Source organism: Nycticebus coucang, chromosome 1 (genome assembly GCF_027406575.1).
Source record: "Nycticebus coucang isolate mNycCou1 chromosome 1, mNycCou1.pri, whole genome shotgun sequence".
Lineage (NCBI taxonomy): Eukaryota > Metazoa > Chordata > Mammalia > Primates > Lorisidae > Nycticebus > Nycticebus coucang.
The window spans coordinates 138,028,788-138,054,408 of NC_069780.1; the positions used below are offsets into that span (position 1 = coordinate 138,028,788).

Sequence of the window (25,621 nt, forward strand, 5' to 3'; positions counted from 1 at the left end):
CTTATTTTATGTCTGTGTATTATTTCTTTTTTTTTTTTTCATTTTCCTTTATTGTAGATTACAGAGAAAGAAACCTCTGGTTTCATGTTCACCCTGGAAATTAGGATTGATACCCATTTTATTCCCCAATTTGTTAAGGAGAGGAAAGTAAAAGGGAGGGAGGAGCCAGAACCTTCAGGTGATATTATTTCTTTTATATATATATATATATATATATATATTTTTTTTTTTTTTTTTTTTTGCTTGTACAAAAGGTCTTTATTGGTGAGGGGGGGATGTTGCAGGACAACACCAAGGAGGAGTGAGGAAAGAAAGACAGAGAGGGGAAAAAAGAGAGAGAGAGGAAAAGGGGGGAGAGATGAAGACCGAGAGAGACAGAGAGAGAATTTGGTTTTTTTTTTGCAGTTTTGGCTGTGGCTGGGCTTGAACACACCACCGCTGGTATATGGGGCCGGTACCATACTCCTTGAGCCACAGGTGCCACCCTGATATTCTTTCTTTTAAAAATGATTTTATTTATTAATTAATATTAATTAATAAAAATTGTATTCATTAAAATATGAAACAAGAAGAGACAGCCTAATGTATAGACCAAACAAGGGACAGGAAACTGAAGTTCAGAGCTGGAAATCATTTCCCCAGCAACAGGGTGGGTAAGTAGTACTGAAATTTAGATTGGTCTGATTCTCAAGTCCTCTTCCCCCACACTGCATTGCTCTTCCTGTGCTGGTCTGCTGGTTCCTCCCCGCTGAGAACTAGGAAGGAAGCCAGGGCAGATTATACCCAGTGAAAAGCTGGAGACCTTGGCTCGCTGCCCTTAGCACAGTGGTTATGGCACCAGCCACATACACCAAGTCTGCCGGGTTCAAACCCAGCCTGGGCCAGCTGAACAACAATGACAACTGCAAAAAAAAAAAAAATAGCCAGGCGTTGTGTTGGGCGCCTGTAGTACCAGCTACTTGGGAGGCTGAGGCAAGAGAATCACTTAAGCCCAAGAGTTTGAGGTTGCTGTGAGCTGTGATGCCACAGCACTCTACTGAGAGTGACATAGTGAGACTCTGTCTCAAAAAAAAAAAAAAAAAAGAAAGAAAGAAAAGAAAAGCTGGAGACTCTGATATTTTCTATCAGACACCTTTTTTGATACAATTTCAGTCTGTTGCCCCTGGCTAGAATGCCTAGCCATCAGCGTCACTCACAGCAACCTCAACTCCTGAGTTCAAGTGACTCTCCCGCCTCAGCCTCCCAGGAAGCTGGGACTATAGGTGCCTATGACAATGTCTGGCTAATTTTTCTATTTTTAGTAGAGATGAGTGTCTTGCTCTCACTCAGGCTGGCTTCAAACTCTTTAGCTCAAGCAAACCTTGATCCTCCTATGTTGGCCTCCCAGAGTGCCAAGATTACAGGGGTGAGCCACCACACCCTGTCTCTATCAGGATTCTTATCGGTGAATCCAATAGAGATTCCCTGATTAAATCATGGGATTCCCTCTTACAGAAGTCTGCCTCTAGAAAATACCTAAATATGTTGATCCACAGTGATCCATATCTGGGAAAAGAAATGTTTGGTTTTAGCCCTCTTATCTTTTTTTTTTTTGAGACAGAGCCTCAAGCTGTCACCCTGGTAGAGTGCTGTAGCATCACAGCTCACAGCAACCTCCAATTCCTGGACTCAAGCCATTCTCCTGCTTCAGCCTCCCAAGTAGCTGGGACTACAGGTGCCTGCCACAATGCCTGGCTATTTTTTGGCTGCAGCTGTCGTTGTTTGGCAGGCCCGGGCTGGATTCGAACCCGCCAGCTCAGGTGTATGTGGCTGGCACTTTAGCCACTTGAGCCACAGGTGCCGAGCCTAGCCCTCTTATCTTGAAAGACTAGGAGAAGTTAACTGGATTGATATAATATCCAAAGCAGTCCCATCTGCTAAGGCAGTTCCTATTATTCTAGGACCTCGCAGAACCTGAGACCCTATAAACACTCTGAACATTCTAGGCACCAATCTTCTAGGGCTGCCAGAAAGAGGTATGCTAGAACCCTCTTGCAGGCCTTCCTAATCCTGCCCCACCCGTGGAGTCCACCTCAGGCACATTCTTGCCAAACAAGGATGGGATAGTCAGTGTCACTAATTGGACAATTTCCTCACATTTACCCTGGCCTTTCAGGTTGACCCAATTCTGCACTTAATCCCATTGGTAAATCCCACCATCTCTGAGGGACCTACCTGCTCTGGCCAAAAATAATCCCCATTGTCACATCATTGCTGCATTACAGCCCAGTGGGACAGCACCGTCTAGCCTAGCGCTGAGCAATCAACAGCTGCAAGGTATTCAGTTTTCACCCCCCAAAGCAATTAGATTCTTCTCTTCTGCCACGGAGGATATCTGAAATGCACTTTCTTTCTTTTTTTTTTTTTTGAGACAGAACCTTAAGCTGTTGCCCTGGGCAGAGAGCTGTGGCATCATAGCTCACAGCAACCTCCAACTCCTGGGCTCAAGTGATTCTCTTGCCTCAGCCTCCCAAGTAGCTGGGACTATGGGTGCCCGCCACAAGGCCTGGCTATTTTTTGGTTGTAGTTGTCTTTGTTGTTTGGCAGGCCCAGGCTGGATTTGAATCCGCCAGCTCTGGTGTATGTGGCTGGAGCCCCAGGTGCTTCAGCTACAAGACGCCAAGCCTGAAATGCACTTTCTAATGGTAGTGCTATGCCTAACCCTGATACCAGATTTTGATACCACTTGTTAGCAAGAGTATCAGCTGGCCCAGCCCCAGTGGCTCATGTCTGTAATACCAGCACTCTGGGAAACCAAGGCAGGAAAATCACTTGAGCTCAGGAATTTGACACCAGCCGGAGCAATGTAGTGAGATCCTATGTCTATAAAAAATGAAAAAAATTAGCCAAACACACATGGCATGTGTTTGTAGTCTCAGCTATTCAGTAGTCTCAGGCAGGGCAGGCTCCTTGAGCCTAGCAGTGTGAAGTTACTGTGAGCTGGGCTGAGGCCATGGCACTCTAAGTGAGACTCTGTCTCAAAACGAAAAAAATTAAAGAAAATAAACTATACTAAAATTGCAATATTCAAGTCACATTTGACTATTTTTTTTTTTTTTTTGAGACAGAGTCTCAAGCTGTCCCCATCGGTAGAGTGCTGTGATGTCACAGCTCACAGCAACCTCAGGCTCTTGGGCTTAAGTGATTCTCTTGCCTTAGCCGCCCAAGTAGCTGGGCCTATAGGCACCTGCCACAATGCCCAGCTATTTTTTTTGCTGCAGTTGTCATTGTTGTTTTAGCAGGCCCAGGCCGGATTCAAACCTGTCAGCCCTGGTATATGTGGCCAGCACCCTACCCACTGAGCTATGAGCACTGCCTTAACTTTTTTTTTCTTTTGAGACAGAGTCTTACTCTGTCACCCTGGGTAGAGTGCTGTGGTACCATCATAACTCAGCAACATCAAACTCCTGGACTTAAGCAATTTTCTTGCCTCAGCCTCCCAAGTAGCTGAGATTATAGGTGCCCACCACACCTTCTAGTTTTTCTGTTTTTAGTAGAGACTGGGTCTCTTTCTTCCTCAGGATGGTCTGGAACTCCTGAGCTCCAGCAATCCATCTGCCTCCCAGAGTGCTAGGATTACAGGTGCAAGCCACCGTGAATGGCCACTATTTGACTTCTGTAATTACAAGATGTGCTCAGTGTGACCGAGTGTATTCATGTTATTGGTATATATTGAGTATTACAATTTTATTTTGTTTTCTTTTTTTTATTTTTTTTATTTTTTTTTATTTTTTTTGGCCGGGGCTGGGTTTGAACCCGCCACCTTCGGCATATGAGACCGGCGCTCTACCCCTTTGAGCCACAGGCGCCGCCCAAATGTTGTTTTTGTTTTCTTTTTTTTTTTTATTTTTTTGAGTATTACAATTTTAGTATAGTTTTGTCCATTCTTAAAATATGTATACATTTTTTGGCACCCTGAGACACAATACATACTTTTATGAAAGAAAACACAAGATGCTGATAACACTGGTTCCCTCCAGAAAGGGGAACTGGGAAGCTGGGGTACAGAAGTGAGGCGAGTTTGTATTATAGACCTTTGTGAATTTTGATCAAAGTGAATACACTCAGTTTCCAAAGAAACAATTTCAAAAGTTTGATTCTCACTTAGAAATAATATCTAGTATCTTTAAAAAAGAAATGTTTAATGAGAATAAAATTATAATTATTAAAACATTAAATTACTACATAGACATGTACGTAAATAATTATGATAACAGCATCTCACTGAATCCTCTCAGCAACTCGTGAGGTAGGAATTATTATTATTACAATTTTACAGAGGAAAAAATGAAGACATGGAAAATGTTAGATCACTTGCCTATTGCCACACAGCTGGCACACGGTGCGACAAGAATTCTGTGACAAAAAGCTGGCATCTGAAAGCAGGGTGAGAAGGACAGAGAAGAACAGCGAAGAACTTTAAAGAGAAATGAAGAAAGTCTGCAGAAACTTTGATCTAGTAAAATTACATGAAATAAATATCCAATGTACTCCTTACTAATATGAAATCAATATTTAAACAATTACATGTTGCTAAGACCAATAAAACACTATTATAGTCCAGTTCGGGGATAGAGGGAAGCAGGAGGGGGCGATGAATGGCAGAAGGAGGGAGGCCATGAGGAGGAACCACCTAATGTGCACATCGTGAGGGTGTATAACACGCCCCCGGTGAGGGCTCTTCTACAAATGGAACTTTTACCCTGGAAGTGAGAACTATGTAAGTAAATATTGTACCCTCATGTTAATTTGAATAAAGTATAAAAAAATTACATGGCGGATTAGGTAGGATGAATTGGTCCTCTTAGTATTAGAAAAAAAGCTGAAAACCTTAATATGAACTCAATGTAATGGCTATACTTTCATGCATGGGTAATTCTACTATGCACATAATTAGAAAAGTATTTAGTAAATCTAGAGCTAAAGTGTAATGAGAAGTAAACTTGATTCTTACCATTTTCCTTTTCGATGACAACGATGCCTCATTTATCTGGAACAAAAAGAGTTAAAACAACTTTTCAAAGGTGTATGAAGCTACTTTGCAAATATTTTCATCCATTTGCATTCACGGCTCAATTTCATTTCTACAAAGGTTGATCCTCTACGTGACAGATGTTTCTTTCTACTTTTTTTGTGTAGGTTTTGATGGGCCAGTGGAGAACCAGAAGGGGAATATTAACAAATTCCCTGTCGCGCCGGCCCCATATACCGAGGGTGATGGGTTCAAACCCGGCCCCGGCTGAACTGCAACCAAAAAACAGCCGGGTGTTGTGGCGGGCGCCTGTAGTCCCAGCTACTCGGGAGGCTGAGGCAAGAGAATCGCTTAAGCCCAGGAGTTGGAGGTTGCTGTGAGCTGTGTGATGCCATGGCACTCTACCGAGGGCCATAAAGTGAAACTCTGTCTCTACAAAAAAACAAAACAAAACAAATTCCCTGTCAATCAGGAGCATAGAGAGGAGCTGGAAATTTAGAAATGGCACAGAGTATGATGTAAGGTACTTTGAATTACCTAGAATTTTATTTATTCCTGGCACCTATTACCCTGCATGATTAAAGGACTGGGACAGTTGCTGTATAAAATTAATAGAAAAAAGCCATAGGACCATTTCATCTTCTAACCTTTAGGAAGTTATAGCAACACACAGCACAATCTCCTTCTTTAGAAGTGACTCAAGCTAATCAAACATTAAGAAACAAGTTTTTTGCTGAGGAAGAAAAAAGAAATAAAAGTATTATGTTCATAATTATAACCATATTCATGTAGAATTCTGAAATGTTAAGATATAATAACTTCTTTTTTTTTTTTTTATAGAGACAGAGTCTCACTGTACCGCCCTCGGGTAGAGTGCCGTGGCGTCACATGGCTCACAGCAACCTCTAACTCTTGGGCTTACGCGATTCTCTTGCCTCAGCCTCCCGAGCAGCTGGGACTACAGGTGCCCGCCACAACGCCCGGCTATTTTTTTTGTTGTTGTTGCAGTTTGGCTGGGGCTGGGTTTGAACCCACCACCCTCAGCATATGGGGCCGGCGCCCTACTCATTGAGCTACAGGCGCCGCCCAAGATATAATAACTTCTTAAAGTAGCATAAAATTATGAGGAAGGCTTGGCGCCCGTAGCTCAGTGGTTAGGGTGCTGGCCACATGCACCGGGGCTGGTCTGTTGAAACCTGGCCCGGACCTACTAAACAACAATGACAACAACAACAATAACAAAAAATAGCCAGGTGGGTGGCGCCTGTGGCTCAGTGAGTAGGGTGGCGGCCCCATATACCAAGGGTGGCAGGTTCAGACCCAGCCCTGGCCAAACTGCAAAAAAAAAATATCTGGGCTACTTGGGAGGCGGAGGCAGGAGACTCGCTTGAGCCCAGGAGTTGGAGGTTGCTGTGAGCTGTGACGCCACAGCACTCTACTTAGGGCGACAGCTTAGGCTCTGTCTCAAAAAAAAAAAAAAAAAATAGCTGGGCGTTGGGGCAAATGCCTGTAGTTCCAGCTACTTGGGAGGCTAAGGCAAGAGAATCGCTTAAGCCCAAGAGTTTGAGGTTGCTGTGAGCTGTGATGCCACAGCACTCTACTAAGAGCAACATAGTGAGACTGTCTCAAAAAATAAAAATAAATAAATAAAAATAAAATTATGAGGAAGTTTTGAGTTTTACTATCTGCATTTCACATTGATTAGAATTTAAAATTCTTTATTTTGCACATATAGATGTAAATTTAACATATATGCTTACAGTCTTTTTTATGTGCTTAAAGTCTAGAGAAAAATTTGTAGAAATAGCTTGAATGTATGTAGAGTTCTAATAAGATAAATATATTTTGTGACAAAAGAATATAAACCACATCGAAACATTTTGAGGTTATTCATATAACACATAGGTTCTTTGTATAATACACAGGTACTTATTATAAAACTATTTGTTGCTATTATGCATCAGATTCATACAAAAAATTAAAGTAAAATGTCTGTGTCAGTGTATGCTATCCTAAAGATAGGATTCAATTTTTGTTTATAGTTTTGCCCATTATCTACAAGGTACAATTGTATAGCATCTAATAAATCCCAGGAAAAGTGGGAAAGGAAAAATTCATGATATAGTTAACTTAAAATTAAGAAAATTGAGAATGTAAATATCGACATTTTTGGTGGTACGGGAGATTCTGTTACACCTATCTCCTTAGAAGAAGTAAGTCAAACATCCCACAGGGCAAGGAACCTGCGGCTTTAAGGAAACTTGTGGCTTTCTAGGTCCTTCAGCCTTTGGATGGAATCCAAATTTTGTGGAACAAAATCCTCTTATTAAAAGGGCTACAGCAGACAGAGATGAAGCTTTTCTTGCCTTCTTTGGTGTTTAAAAAACAGCAATTTTGATATCAGAAGGCCACAGGTTTCCTACCTGTGGTTGCTACTGGTCAATGAAAATTACTTTAAATAATGTTTCCATAATCTTATCTTTCAAATATTATTATTATTTTATTCTCTTTATTATTTATTCTCATTATTATAATATTTAATTAGTTAAATCTTAGAAATATAAAAATAAGTGCAGGGCTTCCATTCTAACTTTGGAACATACACCTTCCTAAAATAAGGACAACACCCCAAAGCCACTGGGGGCAAATTTTCACAGAATATGTTCATCACAATACAACCTCTCAGTATTAAAAAAGAAAAAAAAAAAATCAAACATAGCTCTCCATATTCTTATTTTGCTTTATTTAACTCCCTGGAAGAAAGTAAATCATATCATTTAAATGAGCATTTTCTTACTATAACTGAAAAATTATGAATTTTTATTGTATTATCATATTAAATAATCAGGATTGTCAAATTCGCTTCAATAATAAGACACTTACTTTATGGAGTATCTTCCTCTTTTTTACAAAATTCAGTAGCTATATTTTTTCTTAAGATAGACAAAATAGAGCGGCACCTGTGGCTCAAGGAGTAGGATGCCGGTCCCATGTGCCGGAGGTGGCGGGTTCAAACCTAGCCCCGCCCAAAAAAAACATACACACACACACACAAAAGATAGACAAAATAGTGTAGCCAACAAACTTTATATTACACATATGGTGTCTACTTACAAAGTAATATAACGACACCCGAGTGGGTTATCTCAGTCAAAACGTGTCAGATACTAAGCTAGAACTATTGAGCCTCAGATAATTAAGAAACCAAAAGACTTCTATGAAAGCTTTCTGTTTTGAGGACTAGGAGACCTAGTCTTTTTTTTAACAAGGAGCAAATAACAGAAAAACATAAAAACCAGACGAAGGATTATGCAATCACTCACCTCCTGTTGTTCCATGTATTCTCTCTGTCTGCGAGCTGCCTCATGCCTCCATAACTTCAGGCAAACCAAAGCACTGATAAGATAAACTATCATGGTGACAAAGAGGAAGATCATCGCAGCTATCTGTCCTCCTTCGACCCGGCAGAACACGGCATTCACTGGCGTATTAAATAATGGATAGTAGCAGAGTCCACCTCGATTGGTATCATTCACATAGACTATGGCTGCGGCCATGTACAAAATAAACAAGGCGACATTAATTCCAAATTCAGTTAGGGGCCACCAATTAGAGTCCAAAAGAATAGTCCGGTAATACATGGACATGCCAAGAACCAGAATAATGATGGTGGTGATCCAAGCTAATCCAGCAACCACAAGTACAAAAGGGGTCTTGGGGCCGCTGTAGTAATAGCCCCCATACATACTGCCCAGGCCACCAACACCTGCCATGCCATAGGGCTGTGAATATCCAAACAAGTTATACCACTCACTGTCCTTGTGAATGTAAGCTGTGACACAGGCGAAGACACCAGCCCCCAAAAGCAGCTCTGCTACGCCCAGAATTCTTAGCAGGCCTGCCCAGGACTTCATGTAGGAATACCTCAGGTTATACTCCTCCACCTTCTCACTGTACGTTCGAACTGTTGTGTGTCGGCCTAGAGACCCATAGGGGTCATGGGGAAACATTGCATCAGTCTCTTTCTGGGAAGTTAAGGTTCCTTCTGACCCTCCATAAGGATCTTTGCAGGAGTTGGGAGGTGAACGATGGTTTGGTCTTGCTGGCGAGGCTGGAGGCGAACACTCCACTCCATCGGAGATGTATCTGATATCAGACACCGACTTGTCCCACTCTGGGTTTTTTTTCTTCCCTCTGAAGAAGTTCTTCCAGGAATCAGGGACAAAGCGCCTTACTGGTTTCAGATCTGGAGCTATGGCTGGTTCCTCTGTGTCACTTGAGTAGAACGCTGGGCCAAATGGTGGTTGTAATGGGAGAGGGGGCGGTGGTAAGGGATCAGAGCTCACGGCCAGCTCCCTGTCGTGAAGAGTCTCGAGGCTTCTTACGGTGCCATCTCGAGAGGGCGATTCACTTGGGACCTCATCATAGTGCCTGTCCCAATTCCTGGATCTTCCATCATTTGAAGACATTTGTGATTTTTGAACCTGTGATCAAGTTTAAAGTTATTACTCATGCTTTTTTTTGTTTTTTTAACTTAACACTCTTTTATCTTTACAATGATGCTCATTTTGTTCACTCAATAGCAAAAGTATTCAGGAGGCCAATATGATCATGCCTGATTTTTTTTTTTTTTTTTGTAGAGACAGAGTCTCACTTTATTGGCCTCGGTAGAGTAACGTGGCATCACAGAGCTCACAGCAACCTCCAAGTTCCTGGGCTTAAGCGATTCTCTTGCCTCAGCCTCCCGAGTAGCTGGGACCACAGGTGCTCGCCACGATGCCCGGCTATTTTTTTGTTGCAGTTCGGCCAGGGCCGGGTTTGAACCTGCCACCCTCAGTATATGGGGTCAGCGCCTTACCGACTGAGCCACAGGCGCTGCCCCTATGACTAATTCTTATAATATATAAAAATAATTGAATATATATATATATTTTTAAGATATTTGTGTTTGGTTTTTATTTTTGAGACAGAGTTTTACTTTGTCGCTCTCAGTGGAATGCAGTGGTGTCATACTTCACAGCAACATCAAACTCTTGGGCTCAAGTGATTTTCTTGCCTCAAGCCTCCCAAGTAGCTGGGTAGGCACCTGCCACAATGCCCGGCAATATTTAGAGATGAGGTCTCACACTGGCTCAAGCTGGTCTTGAACTTATGAGCTCAGGCAATCCACCCACCTCGGCTGCCCAGAGTGCTAGAAATATTATAGATATTTGGGCTTTTTTTTGGGTTTTCCTCCCCTATTTTTCTTTTTGTAGAGACAGAGTCTCACTTTGTCGCCCTTAGTAGAGTGCCGTGATGTCACACTGCTCACAACAACCTCTAACTCCAGGGCTTAGGCAATTCTCTTGCCTCAGCCTCCCAAATAGCTGGGACTACAGGTGCCCACCACAATGCGGCTATTTTTTTGTTGCAGTTCGGCAGGGCTGGGCCTAAACCTGCCACCCTGCGTACGTGGGGCCAGCACCCTATTCACAGAGTCACAGGCACTGCCTCATATTTTAGATATTTGAATAGAATATTATTCTGATTCTAAATGAAAAGAAATGGGAAAGATAAATTTAATATGTATAATTTTTTTTTTTTTTGTAGAGACAGAGTCTCACTTTATTGCCCTTGGTAGAGTGCCGTGGCATCACAGCTCATAGCAACCTCCAACTCCTGGGTTTAGGCGATTCTCTTGCCTCAGCCTCCTGAGTAGCTGGGACTACAGGCGTCCGCCACAACACCCGGCTATTTTTTTGTTGCAGTTTGGTCGGGGCTGGGTTTGAACCTGCCACCATTGGTATATGGGGCCAGCACCCTACCCACTAAGCCACAGGCACCACCCTGACTTTGTATATTTTAAATAATTAAGTTACCTAGGGATATGAAGTCTGACTATTTAGTTCATGAATTCATCTTAGATAAAGTACTACTTACCTCATTGTTGAATCTCACTATGGGCACCTTTGAAGTACTCCCTTTGGGAAGCTATGCATGAACGCCAGTGCCTAGGCTACCTTTGGAATTCTTTTTCTGGAATGAACATCCCAGCTGTTATTGAAGGGCACACAAAAACATGAAATAAGCAAGACACTGGCAGATGCTAACATGAACACAGATGTGAGACACTGATATACCAAGGTTATAAAACCTTACTGAGTTGTTTGTACAGTGCTGCTAACGTTAAGTGCAGGGTGGCAAGTTCTCGAACTTAACTGTAAGACCTGTGCAAAGATGGCTGTGATGGCCATTCCAGAAAAAGTTTCAAAATTGCTTTGAAGGGTGGGCTAGGCACCGATGTCAGTGCATAGCTCCCCAAGGGGAGTACTTTGAAGGTGACCTTAGTGATATTTAGTAATGAGGTATGTAGCATGTTTGCTAGGATGAGTTCGTGAACTTAACTGTCAATCCCATACAGTCATCATGCTATGACATTTTATTTATTTATTTATTGTGAAGAGACAAGAGTCTCACTTTGTTGCCCTTGGTAGAGTGCCATGGCATCACAGCTCACAAAAACCTCCGCTCTTGGGCTTAGAAGATTCTCTTGCCTCAGCCTCCTGAGTAGCTGGGACCATAGGTGCCCACCACAACGCCTGGCTATTTTTTGTTGCAGTTTGGCTGGGACCAGGTTTGAACCTGCCACCCTCGGTATATGGGGCCAGCACCCTACTCACTGAGCCGCAGGCACTACCCTAGTTTTAAATTAATCTTTTTTTTTCTTCTTTTTGAGACAGTCTCTCACTATTTCTCCCTTGATAGAGTGACGTAGTGTCACAGCTCATAGCAACCTCAAACTCTTAGGCTTAAGAGATGCTCTTTTTTTTTTTTTTTTGCAGTTTTTCTTTTTTTGGCGGGGGCTGGGTTTGAACCCACCACTTCCAATATATTGGGCTGGCATCCTACTCCTGAGCTATAGGTACCTCCCATTAAGTGATGCTCTTGCCTCAGCCTCCCAAGTAGCTGGGACTACAGGCTCCGGCCACAACGCCTGGCTATTTTTTGTTGCAGTTTGGCTGGGGCCAGGTTCAAACCCACCACCCTTGGTAAATGGGTCCAATGCCCTACTCACTGAGCCATAGGCACAGCCCGGGGCTATTTTTCCTTTTTTTTTTTTTGGTTGAAGTTGTCATTGTCATTGTTTAGCAGGCCCAGGCCGGGTTCAAACCCACCAGTCTTGGTGTATGTGGCTGGCACCCTACTCACTGAGCTACAGGTGCAGAGCTTTTAAAATTAATCTTTTAACAGATTAGATGTTTTAGCATTTAATTAATCTAATTAAAGATTAGATTAATCTTTAATAGATTTACATGCTATTTTAAGTACAAGAAATTTTAAATCTTAGTTATAAATTTTACATATTAAAACATTTAAAAGTCTTGGGCGGCACCTGTGGCTCAGTGGGTAGGGCGCCAGCCACATAACACTGGAGCTGGAGGATTCAAATCCAACCCGGGACCACCAAACAACAATGACAACTATAACCAAAAAATAGCCCCCGCCAGTAGTAGTCCTTTCCCTTAGCTCAAGACCTGCTTGAGCTACAGGTGCCGAACTGACCTTTCCCTTCTTAAAAACAATAAAGGCAGTTTAGAAGTCTTGCTTCTTCCACTGTAAAACATAAATAATTGATACTAGATTTAAGAAACTGAAATCTTACAGGCTCAGTGGCTCATGCCTGTCATCCTATCACTCTGCAAGGCTGAGGTGGGTATACTGCCTGAGATCAGAATTTAGGAGTTAGAGACCAGCCTGAGAATAAAGAAGACCCCTATCTCTACTAAAAATAGAAAAACCAGCTGAGCATTGTGGTGGGTGCCTGTATTCTCAGCTTCTTGGGAGGTTGAGGCAAGAGGATTGCTCAAGACCGAGAGTTTGAGGTTGCTGTGAGCTATCACACCATGGCACTCTACCTAGGACAATAGAATAAGACTCTGGGTCAAGGGGCGGCACCCGTGGCTCAAGGAGTAGGGCGCTGGTCCCATATGCCGGAGGTGGCGGGTTCAAACCGAGCCCCGACCAAAAACCAAAAAAAAAAAAAAAAAGACTCTGGGTCAAAAAACAAGCAAATAGGCTCAGCGCCTGTAGCCCAATGGTTAGGGTGCCAGTCCCATACACTGGGGCTGGCAAGTTCCCAGCTCGGCCTGCTAAACAACAATGACAACTACAAGACAACAAAAACAGCCGGGCGCTGTGGCAGACGCCTGTAGTCCCAGCTATTTGGGAGGCTGAGGCAAGAGAATTGCTGAAGCCCAAGAATTTGAAGTTGCTGTGAGCTGTGATGCACTGCACTCTACTGAGGGTGACATAGTAAGACTGTGTCTCAAAAAAACAACAACAAACAAAAAGAAGCAAACAGACAACCCCTCATACCAAAATTCTCAGAGATAAAAATCATAAAAGGTTAAGATTTCCTTAAAAGACAACCCAGAAGTGTAGTAATGACCATGAGTATCATTCTTTCCAGAGCAATTATCTAAAAGAGATTTACTGTCATCACAGAATTTTTTTTTAAGAGACAGAGACTTACTTTGTTGCCCTCAGTAGAGTGCAATGGCATCACAGCTCACAGCACCCTCCAGCTCTTGGGCTTAGGCCCTTCTCTTGCCTCAGCCTCCTGAGTAGCTGGGACTACAGGCGCCCGCCACAACGCCTGGCTATTTTTTTGTTGCAGTTTGGCACCCGCCACCCTCAGTATATGGGGCTGGTGCCCTACTCACTGAGCCACAGGCACTGTCCATGGAGAGAATTATTAAGGTATTTAATTTACCTCAAAAATAAGCTGGACATGGTGGCACACACCTGTAGTTGTCCCAGCTATGTAGGAGGCTTAGTTGGGAGGATCCCTTGAGCCCAGGAGTTCGAGGCCAGCTTGGCCAATGTATCTAGATCAATCTCAAAAAAAAAAAAAAAAAAGAAAAGAAAAAGCACTTCCACTAAGCCTGTTGATTCCTTTTATGAAATCAATCGACAACCTAAAGAATCATCTAAAGCAATGGGAAAGGAAGAGCAATTTAATCCTCTTATGCATCTGCTTTGCACCAGGCATGCTGAAAGATGTACACAGGTGAACAAAGCGGACTGAAATCCTTGGCTTTACAGGCTTTGATTCTAGTAGGGTGGGGGTGACAGATGATAGATAAGTGAAATATATAATATGGTAAGGGGCAAAAGAGTGCATTGTGGGCACCATGCTGCAATTTTAAGTATCAACAGAGGGATCAGGAACGTCTCAAAGAGAACATGCCATGTGAATATAGAACTGAAGGTGAAGAAGGAGGGCAGTTAGTTATCAGGGGGAAAGAGTATTGGGGGGTGGGGGCAGCATGGAACAGCTAGTGCAACAGCCCTGAGGTAAGAGTACCTGGCAAGTTCAAGTAATACTAAGGCCTACAGACTACTGTGGTCCCCAGGAAAGTGAGTAGTGGAACTGAGGTCATCTGACTCAGGCAGGGCCTTAAAAAGGGAAGGAAAGGACTTTGGGTTTTACTGGAGTGAGATGATAAGCCCCTGGAGAATTCTGTGTACAGGAGTGACATGATTTGACTTATTTTACCAGGATGGATGTTGTGTCAATAGAACATTCCAGAAGGGCTAAAAACAGGGAGACTGGCTAGGAAGACACTAAAATAACCCAATTCCATAGAGATCTTGAGGTCAAATTCTAGATAGGAGAGTGTTGAAAAATTGTATTATAGAAATTTTTCAAATATAAAAAGTGGATAGAGGCGGTGCCTCTGGCTCAAAGGAGTAGGACACAGGCCCCATATGCTGGAGGTGGTGGGTTCAAATCCAGCCCCAGCCAAAAATTGCAAAAAAAAAAAAAGTAGATAGAAAAGTATTACACGCGCTTGTGTGCTGATCAACCAACTTGTACAATTAAAAATTTATGGCCAGGGCAGCACCTGTGGCTCAAATGAGTAGGGCGCTGGCCCCATATACTGGAGGTGGTGGGTTCAAACCCAGCCCCGGCCAAAAACTGCAAAAATAAATAAATAAATAAAATAAAAATAAAAATTTATGGCCAATCTAGCAATATATGTAGCCCTAGCATGGTGCCCAATGCAAAGCAGGAGCTCTCTACATACAGGCATCAGTTATTTTTGGACCTTTGTCCTTTATCTTTTCTCTGAAGTTTTTTTTTTCTCTTCCTTATGATTTTCTTTTACTTTTTTTATTTCAAATTAATATGAGGGTACAAAATTTTTTTAATTTTTTTTGAGACAGAGCCTCAAGCTGTTGCCCTAGGTAGAGTGCCGTGCTGTCACAGCTCACAGCAAAACGATTCATCCTTTTATGAAATCGATTCTAAGCTTAAGCTATTGTCTTGCCTCAGCCCCCCAAGTAGCTGGGACTATAGACACCAGCCACAACGCCTGGCTATTTTTTTTTTCTTTTTGGTTGTAGTTGTCATGGTTGTTTGGCAGGCCCAGCTGGATTCAAACCCACCAGCTCTGGTGTATGGGGCTGGCACCTTAGCTGCTTGAGCTACAGGTGCCAAGCAGAGGTGTCTAAAGTTTTAAGTTCTAGAAATGCATAGTACTACCATAGTTTCTGAAGTGCATTCCTAAGAAATGTAGAAAAAACCCACTAAAGATAACTTCAGCAAGTTTTATGTCCTCTCTCTCAATATCTATGACATATATGCATTTACAGGGTACTATACTGCCTCTTTTAACTCAGTGGTAAACGAGCGATTCACTGTAATGTAAGTAAGTCATCCTCACCTGTGAAAACTGGCTTATTTGAATGAGACCACTTCATCAATCTTTTTTTTTTTTTTTTTTTTTTTTTGTAGAGACAGAGTCTCACTGTACCGCCCTCGGGTAGAGTGCCGTGGCGTCACACAGCTCACAGCAACCTCCAGCTCTTGGGCTTACGCGATTCTCCTGCCTCAGCCTCCCGAGCAGCTGGGACTACAGGCGCCCGCCACAACACCCGGCTATTTTTCGGTTGCAGTTTGGCCGGGGCTGGGTCCGAACCCGCCACTCTTGGCATATGGGGCCCGCGCCCTACTCACTGAGCCACAGGCGCCGCCCTCATCAATCTTTAAATTAAAAGATGTTTGAAGACTTGTGGAATAACAAAACACATGATTTTAGAAGGGAATGGTCAGCTGTATTTTAGCACATCTAAAATAACTGGACTTGGGTGGCGCCTGTGGCTCAAAGGAGTAGGGCGCCGGCTCCATATACCAGAGGTGGCCGGTTCAAACCCAGCCCTGGCTAAAAAAAAAAAAAAAAACTGCAAAAAAATAAAAAATTAAAAAAATTAAAAAAATAAAATAATTGGACTTTCAAGGTGTCACTGAGAGTCCACTCAGGTCCACACGCAGAGGCAAAGTGGGTTTCATTCAAGGCCGCCTGATTCTATCCTGTTGGAACACTTATCCTGGAAAGCCACAACCTGGCAGAAATGGTTCCTCCCAGCAAAGTGTCACAGGAATCTTTCCTGGTCACCTTTACACAAACAGAATCTCTGCTTTAGCTACTTTTAAAGTTTTGGCGGACCCAAGAAACGGGTAGACTGGGGATACTTCTAGGCTTCCGAGGGGTCGGGAAAGTCACTGTGGATTTTTCTTTTTTCAGTGATAGGATTTGTCAGATAGAATGGAATATAAGGAAGGAAAGGCACCAGAGCCTCTGGCCGAGGGGGTAGTCCCAAGTGGGAAATACCCCATCCCTGTGGATTTTAACTAACCCACGCCTGCCAGGGGGCACAGAGCATCTTAGGGGGGCTCTTCCCTGCGCCAGCCTGTGAGCACCCAGTCGTACAACTCTCTCCTGCTGTCTCTTCCTCTGCCCACTCCCGGTGAGCGTTCCTTCCGACCGAAACTCCAGAGATTCCGCCCCAGAGAGACCGGAACTAAGTCGTAAGGGACCTCACAGGTGGGGGGAACCTGGATGGGGCCGCGGGTGTGGCCAGGCCCTGCGCCCGGAAGACCCGAAGGCCTGGCTGCACCTGTGTCCGCTGAATGGAACCTTCGGGACCAAGGCCCTCCCGGCACCCACACCCCCGCCTCCGCTAACCTGCGCGGCTCCGGCCTCGGCCCGGGCTCTCGCGGGGCTGGGCGGTGAGCGCCGGCCCGACCGGTGAGATCCAAGGGGCCCCCAGCTCCGCCGCGCGTACCTGTGCCGGGGGCCGCCGGACCCTCGCCGCCCGCGTCCCGTCCCGAGGCCCCACCCCTGCGGCCCCACTCACCTGCGCGGCCGCCGGGAAGAGCGCGCACGCCGCCCGGGGCTGGAAACCGGGATCGGGAAGCGGGGGCGGGGCGGGCCGAGCCAAGCCGAGCCAAGCTTTGCCCCGCCCGGCTTTGTCAGGCTCGGCTCCTGCTCCTGGGCAGAGCTGCTCGGTGACCCCCCCCGCCCCCAACAGGCACCTTGCAGCAGTGGTTACGCTCGGGGATCTTTTGGTAAGGCGCATCCTCTTCCTTACCTAGCTTTTGAAATGTTTGGCACTGGATGAGGGGGATTTGTGTACTACGCCTAACTACATGGGGCAGCAAAGGTAAAAGGCAGGAGAAACAGAACGAAATTCAACATTTTAATTTTGATATAAATTACGTAAATACTTTTCAGAAAGTATCTAAGATATTCCACTGTACAACATATAAAAATGGTATCTGAGAATCTAGAGACAATAAACTGTAAATAAGGCACAAAGTTTATTTACACTCATAATTGCATCCTAAACGGTTTTATAATTCATATTTACAACCCCCCTCCCCAGTAAAGATTTTGTATTCTGGATTAGTCCTTCACACTTTCTGATATTTGGTATAACGTTCAAACACACTTCATATACTCTGACTGCCTCCTTAAACCACTCACGAAATAAATAAATACTATAGATTACTTGAAGGCTTGGTCTTTTTCAACATGAAATATTAAGAGTGAAGAATCAAAAAGCTGTAACTCAGGTTAAGTATATTAACTCTGTTCAAGTACCACTGAATAAAACTAAAATGAATGGTGAAGTAGCAAACTGACTAACAGGCTGGTTATGTCCCATCACTCTCATAGTCTTCTATTATTAGGTCTTCTTCCTCTAGGTCTCCTTGGGATGAGAAGGGCTGAGGCTGGCTGGCAGGCAGTTCACTTCCACTGTTCTGACTCAAAGGAAGACAGTAGGTTTCGGATTCAGAGGTTTGAGTGGGTTCACCCTGAGCCTCCTCTGCACACTGTCCTCCATCAAGTCCTTCGTCTCCACTGTCAGTGTCTATCACTCCATGTTCCCTGTCGGTCAAGGCTTCCATTTTCAATCTGTCACAGGCACAGTGCGGACATTAGTAACAGTCAAAGGAGGGAATCCCTTCAAATTACCATAAATGTGATGATTATGATGCTGTCTTCTCTAGGTTTTCATTTACCTTCATGGTGCTATTTAACCAGTCCCTTTAATTTAACTATATATAAACAAAACCACAAGGTAAATGACAAATTCTGAATAAATTTTTACAATGTACAATATAAAAGGATTAATCAATGTCTTCAGTAAAGAATCTGTCAAATTAAAAAGAAAAATTAAATAGAAAAATGGGAGGCTGGGCACAGTGGTCACGTCTGTAATCCCTAGAACTCTGGGAAGCTGAGGCAGGTGGCTTGCCTGAGCTCACAGGTTCGAGACCAGCCTGAGCAACTTTGAGACCCTGTCGCTACTAAAAATAGCCGGGAGTTATGGCAGGTGCCTGTAGTCCCAGCTACTTGGGAGGCTGAGGCAAGAGGATCACTTGAGCCCTAGAGTTTGAGGTTGCTGTGAGCTATGACATCAAGGCACTCTACCAAGGGCAACAAAGTGAAACTGTCTCAAAAAAAAAAAAAAAAAAAAAAAAAAAGAAAGAAAGAAAAAAATGGGCACAAAACAAGGTCTTTTTTTTTTTTTTTTCTTTTTTGGCCAGGGCTGGGTTTGAACCCACCACCTCCGGCATATGGGACCGGCGCCCTACTCCTTGAGCCACAGGCGCCGCCCCAAAACAAGGTCTTATAAAAGAAATTTAAAGGTTATTTAAAAAAATTCTTCAATCTAATTTGTAATTTTAAAAATGGAAATTAGACTTAGCACCTGTACCTCAGCGGCTAGGGTGCCAGCCACATACACTGAGGGTGGTGGGTTTAAACCCGACCCCGGGGCAGTGCCTGTGGCTCAGGAGTAGGGCGCTGGCCCCATATGCTGGAGGTGGCGGGTTCAAACCCAGCCCCAGTCAAAAGCTGCAAAAAAATAAAAATAAAAACAAAAACAAACAAAAAACAAAAAACCTGAGCCAGGCCAACTAAACAACGACAACTGCGACAACAACAACAAAAAAATAGCTAGGCATTGTGGTGGGTGCCTGTAGTCCCAGCTACTTGGGAGGCTGAGGCAAGAGCATCTCTTAAGCCCAAGAGTTTGAGGTTCCTGTGAGCTGTGACACCACGGCACTCTACCGAGGACAACACAGTGAAACTCTGTCTCACGAAAAAAAAAAAAAAAGGAAATTAAAAGAATGAGCTACTACTGTCCTTTTTCAACCTGGCAAAAATACTTTTGAAACTCAATGGCAGCAAGGGTTCAGAGAAAAGAACATACTGATATATTGTAAGTGGATATAAAATTGGCAGAATATTCTTCCAAGTAATTTGGTAATAAAGAGGAAAAGCCTCAAAAAGATGTATGCTGATTGATCCCACAATTTCATTTCTAGGAATTTATCCAAAGTAAATAGTATTTCATGTGCTAGAAGGCTAGAATAGTAAAAGCTGAAAAGAAGCTAAACGTACACAATAAAGTGTAGATTGATTATAGGAAACTGCATCTATTACATGAAAGTTAAAATTAATATCTAATAATCATTAAATATTATCAACATGAATCAAAGATCATGTTAAATATGGCCAGACAAGGTGGCTCATGCCTATAATCCTAGCACTTTGGGAAGGTAAGGTGGAAACATTACTCGAGGTCCCAAGTTTAATACAAACCTGAGCTTCTTACTAAGACCCTGTTTCTTTCCATAAATAAATAATCAGCTAGGGTATAGTGCTATAAGTCTGTAGTCTCCATTACTGAGGAGGCTAAGATAGGAGTATCACTTGCGCCCAGAGATTTGAGGTTGCAGTGAGCTATAATGACACCACTGCACTCCATCTTGGGCAACAGAGTGAGACCCTGTCTCAAACAGACAAAAAAAAATCACGTCAAACATGCCAAACAGTGAACATTAATGAAAGATGACAGTCATTATAATGTATAGCACTGACAAATACGCCCTCCCAAAGGGAGGGGACGTATCAGGTCACAAAGTTGACCCAATAGTAAGATAGTGAAGACTTTTTTTTTTTTTTTGTAGAGACAGAGTCTCACTGTACGACCCTCGGGTAGAGTGCCGTGGCGTCACACAGCTCACAGCAACCTCTAACTCTTGGGCTTACACGATTCTCTTGCTTCAGCCTCCCGAGTAGCTGGGACTACAGGCGCCCGCCACAACGCCCAGCTATTTTTTTTTTTGTTGTTGTTGCAGTTTGGCTGGGGCTGGGTTTGAACCCGCCACCCTTGGCATATGGGGCCGGCGCCGTACTCACTGAGCCACAGGCGCCGCCCTGAAGACTTTCATTCATTTAATTATGTCTTAGGAGAAAAAAGACAAGATAATTATCCTTCATTTTGATGTAATAATCTTGGAAGGGAAAGGACCCAGCAAAGATAGCTAGTCTTGCTTTGATTCAGAGACTTGCAAGGGAAAAGTAAAAATTTATAAAAGGTTAAGGATCACAGATGCTGCTTCATGGGCCGTTTGTCTTTCTGTAATGAGAAAGACAGGCCCCACATAACCAAGCCATAATTCAGAAGAAACCATTAATACTACAAAAGCCTTATGGAATCTATGAGGATAGAGGAGGGAAAAGGCCAGACCACGAGAGTTTTCCATTTGGGACTGGAAATAGGAAAAAAGGTAGGAGAGGTAATAGGTGCCATTTCTATCATTTACTTTTGTCCATGTATTCAGTAAACAAAACCTTTCAAAACCTCTTAAAAGGGGCGGTGCCTGTGGCTCAGTGGGCAGGGCACCGGCCCCATATACCGAGGGTGGCGGGTTCAAACTCCGCCCCGGTCAAACTGCAACAAAAAAATAGCCAGGCGTTGTGTTGGACGCCTGTAGTCCCAGCTACTCGGGAGGCTGAGGCAAGAGGATCGCCTAAGCCCAGGAGTTGGAGGTTGCTGTGAGCTGTATAATGCCAGGGCACTCTACTAAGGACAATAAACTGAGACTGTCTCTACCAAAAAAAAACCCCAAAAACTCTTAAAAGGGCTCATCTGTAATCCTAGCACTCAGGGAGGCCAAGGTGAGTGGACTGTCTGAGCTCACAGGTTCAAGACCAGCCTGAGCAACAGTGAGACCCCATCTCTAAAAATAGCCGGGCATCCATAGCTATAGTCCCAGCTACTTGGAAGACTGAGACAAGAGAATCGTTTGAGCCAATGAGTTTGAGGTTGCTGTGGGCTATGATGCCATAGCACTTTAAGGGCGACAAAGTGAGACTCTGTCTCAAAAAAATAAAATAAATAACACCTCTTAAAAATGGGCCAGGAGTGGTAGCTCAGACCTATAATCCTAGCACTCTGGAAGGCCAAGGTGGGTGGATTGCTTGAGCATAGAATTTTGAGAGCAGCCTGAGTAAGAGCAAGACCCCATCTCTACTAAAAATAAAAAACTAGCTGGGCTTTATGGCAGGTGCCTGTAATCCCAGCTGCCAGGAGGCTGAGGCAAGAAGATTGCTCAAGCCCAAGAGTTTGAGGTTGCTGAGTTATGATACCACGGCACTCTACTCAGAGCAAAGAGAGGTCAAAACAGGTCAAAAACAAAAACCAAAAAACTCTTAAGTTTTTTTGAGTGCTTAATTAAATCTCATAAACAAGCTGAATTAAACTGAAGTATAGGACAGCGCCTGTGGCTCAAAGGAGTAGGGCGCCAGCCCCATATACTGGAGGTTGCAGGTTCAAACCTGGCCCTGGCCAAAAAAAAAAAATTGAAGTATAAGCTTTTTGTTAGTCGCTGATATGGATAATTGGACCAGAAATTATTTTCCAATAAAATGAGCAGCATGAATATAGATATCTCTATTTTTTTTTTTTTTTTTTGTAGAGGCAGAGTCTCATTTTATCGCCCTCGGTAGAGTGCCGTGGCATCACACAGCTCACAGCAACCTCCAACTGCTGGGCTTAAGCGATTCTCTTGCCTCAGCCTCCCTAGTAGCTGGCACTACAGGTGCCCGCCACAAAACCCGGCTATTTTTTGTTGCAGTTTGGCCGGGGCTGGGTTTGAACCCGCCACCATCGGTATATGGGGCCGGCACCTTACCGACTGAGCCACAGGTGCCGCCCCTCTATTTTTTTTTTTTTTTTGCAGTTTTTGGCTGGGGCCGATTTGAACCCACCAACTCTGGTATATGGGGCCAGCGCCCTACTCCTTGAGCCACAGGCCCCACCCTGTATCTCTATATTTTGTCTGAATTTTCTAAAATAAGGAAATACGAAGAGCACTGCTACTTTTTTTTTTAATTGTTCTGATAATTTTAAACTCCAGGGCATCGCTATGGAAAGGTCTATCCAAGTGTGAGACAGTGCTCAAGACAGTGACTGAACATGTACACGGTGAGGAGAAATAAAAAGGCATTTCCCTATTTCCTTTCTCCAGTAAGGTTTATGCTACATAAAGGTATGAGGCTCATTTTGGTGACAAATGCTTTCATACAAAGAATTTTGAATTCTTCCATCTCTAATTCCCCCCAAAAGTTTAGGCTTTGACCTGATGATGAACAAGGAAATCAAAATAAGGTGATATGACTTTCACATGAATTCAAGACTGTTTACCATCTTAAAATCTACTTATCAAAACAGTAGATTGAATTTTCTCCCTCAGAAAGTTTTCAACCAACACTGCTACTTTTTGAAGCAGTTACTGGTTACTGCAGGTCTTCAAGCATAGGCTAATGACACCTCTTGTTAGGAAAGGAGAATAGGTGTTTCTAGATATGCAAGATTTGTTGAACTAGTGCAGTGGTTCTCATCCTTCCTAATGCCGTGGCCCTTTAATACAGTTCCTCATGTTGTGGTGACCCCCAACCATAAAATTATTTTCATTGCTACTTCATAACTGTAATTTTGCTACTGTTATGAATCGTAATGTAAACATTTGATATACAGGATGTATTTAGGCAACCCCTGTGAAAGGGTCATTTGACCCCCAAAGGGGTTGTGACCCATAGGTTGAGAACCGCTGAACTACAGGATTTTTTTTTTTTTTTGGTAGAGACAGAGTCTCACTTTATTGCCCTCAGTAGAGTGCCGTGGCGTCACACAGCTCACAGCAACCTCCAACTCCTGGGCTTAGGCGATTCTCTTGCCTCTGCCTCCCTAGTAGCTGGGACTACAGGCGCCCGCCACAACGTCCGGCTATTTTTTTGTTGCAGTTTGGCTGGGGCTGGGTTTGAACCCACCACCCTCGGTATATGGGGCCGGCGCCCTGCTCACTGAGCCACAGGCGCCGCCCTGAACTACAGGATTTTAAAGATTACTCGGCCTTGGGCGGTGCCTGTGGCTCAAGGAGTAGGGTGCCGGTCCCATATGCCAGAGGTGGTGGGTTCAAACCTAGCCTCGGCCAAAAAAAAAACAAAAAAAATTCCTCGGCCTTTGCGATTCTATAATTCTATTTAGTCTGGCATATTCCATTGGGAGTAAGTGAAAATATACTAGTGTATTTCATAAAATGAAGGGTCTACAATACAATTATAGTAGATCCTCCATAGTTGACTACCTCCTTAAATTGGCCAGATATGCACCACATGTACGTTATCAGAACTGTAGGCTAGTTCTTTATGTTGACCCGTTTGCTATAGTTCCCTGGTTGGTCAATTTACAGAGGTTCTACTGTATATGATTTTTTTTTTTTTTGAGACAGAGTCTCACTATGTCACCCTCAGTAGAGTGCCATGGTGTCACAGCTCACTGCAACCTCAAACTCTTGGGGGTTCTCTTGCCTCAGTCTCCCAAGTAGCTTGGACCATAGGCACCAGCCACAACATCTGGCTATTTTTTGTTACAGTTGTCATTGTTGCTTTAGCTGGCCTGGGCTGGGTTCAAACCCACTAGCCTCAGTATATGTGGCTGGTGTCATAATCACTAAGCTATGGGCGCCAAGCCTGTACATGATTTTCTTTTTTCTTTGAGACAGAGCCTCAAGCTGTCGCCGTGGGTAGTGTGCCATGGCATCACAGCTCACAGCAACCTCAAACTCCTGGGCTCAAGCAATTCTCCTGCCTCTGCCTCCCAAGTAGCTGAGACTACAGGCGCCCACCACAACACTTGGCTATCTTTTGGTTGCAGCCATCATTGTTGTTTGGCGGGCCCGGGCTGGATTTGATCCCGCCAGCTCAGGGGTATGTGGCTGGTGCCTTAGCCACTTGAGCCATAGGTGTCAAACCCGTACATGATTTTTAATGTACCTACCTAATAACTAGGTACAATATGTTATCTCTTGGATTTTACAAATAACATTTATTGATTTATATTGAACATATTCAGGGGACGTTTCAGTAACAGCTCTTTGGAAATTAATATGCTTACCTTCCAAAGTGTCCCTTTAGAGGAAGCCTGCCAATATCTTGGATAAAAGAAATCTGAGCTGCAAACAGATTCAAAAAAAGTTTTAAACAATTTTCCAAAGAAGATATATGAATGATCAGTTAGCACATGAAAAGATGATGAAATCACTAATCTTTAAGGAAATGCAAATCCAAGTTACAGTGAGATACACACTTCACACCTATTAGGATGACTATTATCAACAAACTGAAAACAAGTGTGGGCAAAGATGTGGCAATACTGGAATCTTTTGCTTTGCTGATGGGAACATAAAACATTATAGCCACTGTACTGTGTAAAACACTAGGATGGGTCTTCAAAAACTTAAAAGTAGAATTACTAGCTGGGAGTAGTAGCTCACACCCATATTCCCAGCTACTTGGGAGGCAGAAGCTGGAGAATCACTCAAGCCCAGGAGTTTGTGATCAGCCTGGGAAATATAGTGAGATCCTCATCTCAAAAAAAAAAAAAAAAAAAAAAAACGAAAATTATTACATGTTCCAACAATTCCACTTCTGGGTATATACTCAAAATAATCGAAAGCTGGGTCTCAAAGAGATATTTGTATATCCACATTCATAAAAGCACTATTTACAATAGTGAAAAGGTGGAACCAATGTAAGTGTCAATGAAGAGATGAATGGAGCCTGTAACACAGTGGTTATGGTGCCAGCCACATGCACCGAGGCTGACAGGTTTGAACCCGGCCTAGGCCTGCTGAACAACAGTAACAACTGCAACAAAAAAATGGCCAGGTGTTGTGGCAGGCGCCTGTGATCCTGGCTGCATGGGAGGCTGAGGCAAGAGAATCGCTTGAGTTTGAGGTTGCTGTGAGCTGTGATGCCATGGCACTCTACTGAGGGCAACGTAGTGAGACTCTGTCTCAAAAAAAAAGGAAAAAAAGAGAGAGAGAGATGAATGGATAACCAAAGTGTGGTTATATATATAATGGAATTTTATTCAGCTTTAAAAAGGAAGGTAATTCTGACACATACTATAACGCAGATGAAC

General features: G+C 43.5%; 2 protein-coding genes across 6 annotated transcripts in view; both read right to left on the minus strand.

The window, feature by feature from the left end:
• MARVELD2 (MARVEL domain containing 2) overlaps positions 1-17,252 on the minus strand; it is a 35,489-nt gene extending 18,237 nt beyond the window's left edge. The window contains exons 1-3 of one of the 3 annotated variants that reach the window (XM_053589335.1): positions 17,195-17,252; positions 8,335-9,495; positions 4,994-5,029 (exon numbers count right to left, since the gene is read on the minus strand). In XM_053589335.1, the coding sequence (XP_053445310.1) occupies positions 4,994-5,029; positions 8,335-9,480 (1,182 nt within the window). In that variant the 5' untranslated portion in view covers positions 9,481-9,495; positions 17,195-17,252. Of the gene's footprint in view, positions 1-4,993; positions 5,030-8,334; positions 9,496-17,022; positions 17,153-17,194 lie in introns of those variants that run through there. The other 2 variants (XM_053589332.1, XM_053589337.1) reach the window with 2 other exon arrangements.
• A 272-nt stretch (positions 17,253-17,524) lies between these two features.
• RAD17 (RAD17 checkpoint clamp loader component) overlaps positions 17,525-25,621 on the minus strand; it is a 45,655-nt gene continuing 37,558 nt past the window's right edge. For 2 of the 3 annotated variants that reach the window (XM_053589324.1, XM_053589318.1), the window contains exons 17-18: positions 24,593-24,650; positions 17,525-18,255 (exon numbers count right to left, since the gene is read on the minus strand). In XM_053589324.1, the coding sequence (XP_053445299.1) occupies positions 17,994-18,255; positions 24,593-24,650 (320 nt within the window). In that variant the 3' untranslated portion in view covers positions 17,525-17,993. The remainder of the gene's footprint in view (positions 18,256-24,592; positions 24,651-25,621) is intronic. The other variant, XM_053589327.1, reaches the window with a different exon arrangement.